This window comes from Protomyctophum parallelum, assembly GCF_964188405.1.
Source record: "Protomyctophum parallelum genome assembly, chromosome: 16".
NCBI lineage: Eukaryota > Metazoa > Chordata > Actinopteri > Myctophiformes > Myctophidae > Protomyctophum > Protomyctophum parallelum.
Window position 1 is genome coordinate 32598627 of NC_139711.1, and position 8037 is coordinate 32606663.

The window sequence follows — 8037 nt, forward strand, 5'->3', positions numbered from 1 at the left end:
ATGCGACCTTAGGTCGCAAAAAATCTATATTGGTCTATAATCTAAATACCAGTAAGACGCCCTGAGGGTGTGAAGCCCAGGCACGCATCCGCCTGGGTGACAGCAGACGGGAGACTGCTGGGCGAGCGCTGGCGCTTTAGCATGGGGGTCAGATCAACATATGGAATTAATTCTGTACTGGCCATATATGGAGTGTGTCTTGAGTGTACAGGGTTTGATGAGGTCAGATCAACAAGAGTTGCTGGCCGGCTCCATATATGCAGATCTAGGTGATGATCCTGTCTTCTCCATGTATGGTTATCCAGGGTTAGATGAGGTCAGTAAGTATCGTGATCTTCATAATATATGGAGATGGCCATATTATGGTGGTGTGACGTGTCATGAGGCGTGACCATATAGGGAGGCGTTAAGGGTCTCCATGATGTCATGTGATGTCACAAGGTGACGTCAGATCCATATATGGAGATCTAAGGGTCTCCATGATGTCACGAGATGTCAGGAGGCAGATACACCACCAAGCTACCTATGTACCTGTCTAAATACTTCCTAATTTCAACAAAGTCCACACACACAACACCAGAGGGAGTTCAACAAACCATGTGCAACCCAGATTCAGCACAAACAAGGGACTAAATTAATTTCGCTCCTATGCCACCAAAATGTGGAACGCCCTGCCAACAGTCATTAAGACATGTGAATCCCTTCAAAACCGCTCTCAAAGAGCACCTACGGACGGCTGCAATTCGAAACTGGCCCCCATAAAATCTGAATCCCCCACCCACCCCTTTTCCTCTCACTGTAGGCCTATATGTTTTACCTCCCCTTTTCACCTCCTCTATGGGGATTTCCTGTTTTTGGCTATAGAAGTGTATAAATGTTATGATGAATTGAACATGGTGGACCCTATTGTAAACAAGTGCAGTTAACAGTCTTGTATTGAGAATTGTGCTTGAAATGTACTGTAATTCTCCAAACTGTTAATACATTCTTCAATCAATCAATCAATCAATCAACCAATGGCATCGTCATGGACCTGGTGATACGGTTGGCTGGCAATGCCTGGCATCGTCATCATGACACGGATCTAACGAACCATATAAAAGGATCAGAAGGGGTTTATTGGGAGTTAATAATAGCAAATACTGCTCTTGATACGAGTCTTTGCATCAAAACAAAAACGGCGGCGCTGTCTTTCCTTTATTATTTTTTAAACGGCTGAGACAGTGATCATCACGTGATAAGGGCGGAAACAGTCACATCAGTCCACGCTGAATCTCCCGCGAACGCGGCCATTTACTCTTTCCCCTCCTGTGTGCAACACCGGGTGAGTCTCAGCAGCGGTTCTTCTCATACCTTCAAAGAAATTACATTCGTATTTGTTGCGATCGCTTAAGTACACCGAAGTCTCAAGAAACCCAGAGGTACGTTTTGGTAGAGCTCCAGGGCTGCGCCGAGGTGCCATCTGGACCATGTGGGTCATTATTTATCTGCTATGCTCGCCTATTGGGTTTTTTTGATGCTAACTGGAAGGTGGTGTAGAGTTGGTTGGCGCGCCGGTGTCGCGCACCAACATTCGCAGATATACAAACTCTCAACGCGTAGCGGTACGGCCTGTTGTGAGCTTGTAGATTTGCCATTTTGTTGCTCGACACGGCGAGCAACCAAATACAAATCACAACCAGGCATTAGCAATATAGCGCGTGAGCATTCATTTGTGTCACTTTGGTCGTACGAGCGTTAAACTCGACATAAATGCGCATTTTGACTGTTTTTCATTTGAGAAAAACTAATTTACTTCTTGACTGACATGTTTGTGCGACGAAGTGTTAAATGAGCGTGTTAGCTTCCATGCTGTTGGAGCTAACTAGTTAGCGCCTCATTTCGTTCGCATTGTTCTTTACAATTCTTCTACTTTGTCTTTTTTTTCTCGACCTGATTTAGGATCAATAACCTTTGTTTATAAATCAGTGACACGTTGATTTCTCAGGCTATGTGACTTTTGTGGGTCCTTTATTTTGTCATCCATGGTGACAGGAACGTTATTTTATGCTAAAATTGTCTGATTGTTCCAGTCGAGCTGTGAAAAAGTGCGGTATGTATGGCGCACACTGCTAGCATTGGGCTAACGTTAGCCGCCTAGCTAACGAACTGCTTCTAACGTTAGCTGGTTTGCTAGTGATTTTGTTATGAGCCAGGACTGTCTCCCTCTCTTTAAACAAACAAACCAGGGTTTCATTTACAACGGCATACTGTGCCGGGGTGGTGTAGGTAGTTTGCTTGCGTTTTTAAAATGTCGCACTGTGTCATGGCAGGGAAGGATGGAAAATGCTAGAATGAGCTAAAAGTTGCCCAAATTAATTGGCTGTCTTGCTCTGCCGTCCACAACGCGTCAGAAGGTTGTTATGAAACAGTTAACGTTTTGGTGGTTTTGTTTCCAGTCTAAAAGTTGGTACACTGCCATCACGCAAGCGAACATTAACATATGAGATGCTGATAATATAACTGTCCCGCCTTGGTTGTTTTTGTCTACAGCAGATCTCCTGAAATAACTGCAGCGATGGCAACAATGGCAGAAGGCGAGCCAAATGTACAGTTCAAGGTAAATATTTGAGCTAATGGTGAAAATGTGCTTGGGTACATCTGAATGGATTTGTTGTTCATCTAGGTTTGGCTACGTTGCTGGCTAAGCTAACTGCAACTTTGTGTAAAACCAGTACCAGCCAGTTTAATCTGACTTGGACCTCTCTTCTCCCTTCTCCCTAACAGCTTGTGTTGGTTGGAGATGGTGGTACAGGAAAGACTACTTTTGTGAAGAGACATCTAACAGGAGAGTTTGAGAAGAAATATGTGGGTAGGTACTGCTCTGAATGAAGAGGCCATCAATACAATGAAGTTGGTGACAGGCCACTGCCATCTCATATCCACCAGGTTTACACAGTAGTCCAGTTTGTAAAGCCAATAGATGCAATGTTCCACTTTGGCATGTGGGTATTATTAAATTGAGCTAGCATGATATCGCATCATGCTTGACATACCAATGTCACTGGTGAACATCAGAAGTGTCATTCCATAACAATTATTTGGCAGCCATGTAGTAGGATGCATTCAAAAGGGAAGCGGTAGGGTATGATAAAACTAGCTAAACTGGGATTATAAGACAAAGAGGGTACTGCAACAAATTGACGTTAATTAACAGAATCTAAATGTCATTGTGAATTCTCATTAAGGTACATGGAACCAGCATAACATTTAGTGTTTTCACTGCCAGTGTTGCCTCATGGCTAAGCTGTTTTTCTTTTCCTTCAGCCACCCTTGGAGTGGAGGTACACCCTCTGATCTTCCACACAAACAGAGGAGCCATTAAGTACAATGTTTGGGACACAGCTGGACAAGAGAAGTTTGGCGGTCTCAGAGATGGGTACTACATTCAAGGTAAGTTATTAGGAAACCCTCTTGTCCTCATGGTGGTTATTTTGTTTAAATTGAGTCTTATTCATATCTGTATGTTTGCATCTGTTTCAGTCTGTATATGAATAATAACTTTAGTGGTTAAGTTATCCCCTTTTAACCTATTTTTCGTTCCCACAGCCCAGTGTGCTATCATCATGTTTGACGTCACCTCTCGAGTAACCTACAAGAATGTACCCAATTGGCACCGTGATCTTGTACGCGTTTGTGAGAACATTCCCATCGTCCTCTGTGGCAACAAAGTGGACATCAAAGACAGGAAAGTCAAAGCCAAGAGCATTGTCTTTCACCGCAAGAAGAACCTGCAGGTAATACTTGGTGAATGTATACCAAACAAATGGCACTAATTACTTAGACAGGCATGTTACAAGTTACACAGGACCTCTACTGTTTTGGATGATCTGACTTGCCATTAAACGATCTTGTTTGATACCCTTACAGTACTACGACATCTCTGCCAAGAGTAACTACAATTTTGAGAAGCCATTCCTGTGGCTAGGAAGGAAGTTGATCGGTGACCCCAACCTGGAGTTTGTGGAGATGCCTGCACTAGCTCCACCAGAGATCCAGATGGACCCCTCTCTCGCAGCGCAGTATGAGCATGACCTCAAAGTGAGTATGGCTGTGCTGGTACTCTGACCATGACCAAGGGCTTGTTTGAATACTTGTGGTTTGATTCTTAACCATTCTTTTCCAATTCATTGTGACTTATTAGCCAAATTCAAATGTGTTAACAGGAGAGAACTTGATCCTTGTGGATTCAAAATCCTAATTTATCACGTGCATACATGTCATAGGTTCAGTCGTGATGTTTGTCCTCCTTTCTCCATCTCCTGTACAGGTTGCATCAGAAACGGCGCTCCCAGAAGAAGACGATGACCTCTAACCTGTTAACCCAATGTCTCCCCCCGCCCCCCTCCCCCACGTGGACAGAAAGTTGTTGGAGTTTTGCCCCTTTACTGTAAAATCCTGTTGAAGATTTATTTTTATTTTTGAACTTTTTCTGTTTGTGTTTTAAAAAAACAAAAAGTTACCGAAGAGAGTAAGGAGGAAAAAAAAAACTTGTGGTTGTTGAAAGTTGTGGTTCTCCAGTTTCACTGTATTACACCTAGCGTTGTTGGCATACGTGCTGTTCTAAATCAATGACCAGTTGACCACCCACCACTGCACTTGACCAGCTTCCATAATGCTGTTGTAAGGCCTACTGGATGCACCAAGGGGAATAAACTTTGAATAAATAAAACATTATCAATATAACATGTTTTGATTTATGGTTCATTTGCACTGTAAAATTAAATCTTGAGCGTATTTGTTCTTGTACTGCTTGAATTTAGGTGTAGAACACAGTCCTTAAATGGTATTTATAGGCTACCTGTATCAGTGGGGTACAGGCTTTTGTTCAGACACAAAAGGTCTAACAGTCATTAGACAAAAAACCTACTCCTAACTGAAAGCACGAAGCAATGCATGTCAGATCAACGCATGTTTTCTGGACCTTTGGTGTGTGTGATATAAGCGTGTGCACCCCATATCAGTTTAAAAAAAAAAAAATGTTTTTTGTAAGGAACACTGACTCAAATTCATATTTGCCTGTGGGGACCCCCTCCTGAAAATATTTGGTGCCAGGGCCCCATTCCAAAATCCCTTTTTAAAAATGGGCTTTGAGCTTGTTCGGCTGTTTCAGAAAGCCGATTTTGTATGTTTAAAGTGGTTAAATAGATTTTTATGCTATATTGACTTCTGACTAGTTTTTCAGGGGTTCCATAAGGATCCTTGAGATCTGCTGTCGAATTAGGCTGTCAAATAATGCATGATGTGGACTGTAGAGCTTGGAACCGCAAAGTTGATGTATAGCTAATGCTCGAGTTTCATAGGAGGAACCCTGTTAAAAAAAAGCCTAGTAGAACGCTCTGTACTTAATTCATCTCGTGTTTTCACTTGAACTGGCTTGTTGCTGCTGTACTCATTCCAGGGATAGGCTTGTAGATACTTGCTTGTCCGGACTATAACCACCAGGTGTCACTCGTGTCACACCTCAAAGGCTCAAACTACATAGCTCTCATGAGAGAATTACATAATTCTAGGCCCAGGGCATCCGAGTTCACGTGGACTATTAAAATATCTACTGCACAGCCACATACTGACGTTATTGACTGCGTCTGCTACGTGTGGGTATTGGATATACAACTGGACGAGTCACAAGACACTAGAATCCTGACTTTTTGATGAATGAGTTTAATGAATGACTTTACTACAAATTATTTTGCGTGTGAGAGAATGGCATGAAACAGATGTTTCCTTTCCGCTTGAGCTTTAGTCGGGATACACAGCATCCAGCTCTCAGTCACCAATGAAAGGTCTTAATAACCGTTCTCTTATCGGCTTAAATCCGTCAAACAGCAGATGATGATAACCTGGCTGCAACATTGACAGTGTCAATGTTTGTGGAAGTGGGCTGAGGTTGGCAATGGTAATAAACATCGATCTGTGTGCTTACTTAGCACATTCACAGCAAAGTAAGGGGGAGAAAAAACAGGCAGGGAAGGACAGTAGGCCTAAGGACTACAGTACGGCCTATTATGCAAAAATTGCGGATATAAATTACAAATACAAATTTAATAGCGGAATGGGTAGCGTTTTTTTTCATACGTTTTTCAATTGTTCTCAAATGGGGTTTGGGTAACCGAGGGGTTTCCAGGGGGTCCCCACCCCATGGTACATATACTCCCCAGTATGGTAGCATCAAAATCTGTTTAAACATGCAGCTTTGTTGCATATTGGATCAAGAGTAGGCCTAAGATGATCAAGTCTGACTTTTACTTTGTCTAGTTTAAACACTAACCATACACATCGGCTATTTAATCTACAAATTTCAAAACGCTTTGAAAAAAGATTGTAGGCCTATGGCACAAAATATTTTCTGATGGGGGTCCGCGGCCAAATAGCCTACACCCTACATGTTCATTTTGGGCTCCCTGTCCATGACTACTATCACTGTAAATCCCTGGAACATGTGACGCGTTTAAACCTAAACACCATGTGTGTAATAATAAAATGCCAAGTGTTTATTAATGGTCATAAAATACAGTAGAACACGAGTTCACTCAAACACCTCACGAGAACACCTAGTGTTCAAATTCTAAACACCTATATGACTGACTTTGATTGTAAAAACTAAACACGTTTATGTGTTTAAAAAGTGTTACAGGGATTAAACATGTTCTTCTGTTTATAATCTAAACACCTTGACACGTTTATTAAGTGTTACAATTAGGTGTTTAATATGTGTTCAGAACCTAAACGCTTGGGTTTAGTGTGTACCTATAGGGGAGATAGAACAGATGGTGGAGGTGAACGGAACACTGTCCCCTCCCAGTGAGCTGTGGCGTTCCACAAGGAAAGCATACTAGAGCCTTTACTGTTCCTAATATACTTTATGTAAACGAAAACGACATGACAATGATGACATCAGCTTGTTACTGCAACTTGTTCCTGTTCGCAGATGACTCAGCACTGCTAGTCTCGGACAGGAACAAACTGCAGGTTGAAAAGGCCCTCAGCTCTGAACTCGGTAAAATCTGAACCTGGCTCGCTGATAACAAACTATTTTTACACCTGGGAAAAACTGAATCCATTCTCTTTGGATCAAATAGTAATCTCAGCAAGGCAGATGGCTTCTTGGTTGACAATATTATCACACGAAAAGATGAAATTACCTACCTAGGTTCCATACTGGAGGCTAATCTTTCCGGTGATAAAGTGGCCACCAACGTAATCAAAAAAGTCAACCAAAGTCGAACAAGATTCCTTTACAGGATCTCCTCACTGGTCAACAAAAAGTTAAAAACACCTTGAAGACCCGAGCCCTCGTACAAGGTTTCTGTGACTATGCATGCACCTCTTGGTACCACAGTACCTCAAAGGCCCTTAAAGGCTCCAGACTTCCCAAAACTTACTGGTCAGGCTCCTACTTAGCCTCACCCCCCGAACCCACCTCACCCCTGCCCACTTTGACAGGCTGGAATGGCTTAGGGTCGATGACAGAGTATAGCATCTTGCAATGGGTCTGGTCCACAAGATTCGATACACCACCAAGATACCCATGGGCCATGTCTAAATACTTCCTTATGTTAACGAAGTCCACACCCACAACACCATGAGGGAGTGCAACAAACCATGTGCAACCCAGATTCGGCACAAACAAGGGACTAATTATTTTCGCTCCTACGTATGCCACCAAAATGTGGAACGCCCTACCAACAGTCATTAAGACATGCGAATCCCTTGACTCCTTCAAAACCGATCTCAAAGGGCACCTACGGACGGCTGCAATTCTAAACTGGCCCCGAACCCCCCCCCCCCCCCCCCATCACCCATCCCTTTTTACCCTCACTGTTTGTTCCCCCTCCCCCCCTTTTCCCTCCTTTATGATGAATTCCTGTTCTGTTCTTTTTGGCTATAGGCTATAGAAGTTTTGATGATTTGAACAAGGTGCATGGACCCTCTTGTAAACAAGTGTAATGCTTTATTGGGTCGTCCACTCACAGTTTAACAGTCTTTGTATTGAGT

At 42.8% G+C, this 8037-nt stretch overlaps 1 protein-coding gene across 5 annotated transcripts; it reads left to right on the top strand.

The window, feature by feature from the left end:
- The first annotated feature begins 1236 nt into the window (after positions 1–1236).
- Positions 1237–4776, top strand: ran (RAN, member RAS oncogene family). Of its 5 annotated transcripts, none has more exons than XM_083785675.1 (7): positions 1237–1324; positions 2533–2599; positions 2767–2851; positions 3307–3432; positions 3589–3776; positions 3910–4080; positions 4310–4776. In XM_083785675.1, the coding sequence occupies exons 2-7, from the start codon at positions 2558–2560 to the stop codon at positions 4352–4354; spliced, it is 657 nt and encodes a 218-aa protein (XP_083641801.1). In that variant the 5' UTR covers positions 1237–1324; positions 2533–2557; the 3' UTR covers positions 4355–4776. The 5 variants fall into 5 exon arrangements, with proteins under 5 accessions (XP_083641801.1, XP_083641802.1, XP_083641805.1 ...); XM_083785676.1 differs by having other exon boundaries at positions 1282–1421; XM_083785679.1 differs by having other exon boundaries at positions 1302–1324; positions 2536–2599.
- Positions 4777–8037: the final 3261 nt, after the last annotated feature.

Coding starts and splice junctions, on each gene's coding strand:
- ran (XM_083785675.1), top strand. CDS start 2,558: ATGGCAACAATGGCAGAAGGCGAGCCAAATGTACAGTTCAAG. Junction 3,433..3,588: donor AGATGGGTACTACATTCAAG/GTAAGTTATTAG, acceptor TCGTTCCCACAG/CCCAGTGTGCTATCATCATG. Junction 4,081..4,309: donor AGTATGAGCATGACCTCAAA/GTGAGTATGGCT, acceptor TCTCCTGTACAG/GTTGCATCAGAAACGGCGCT.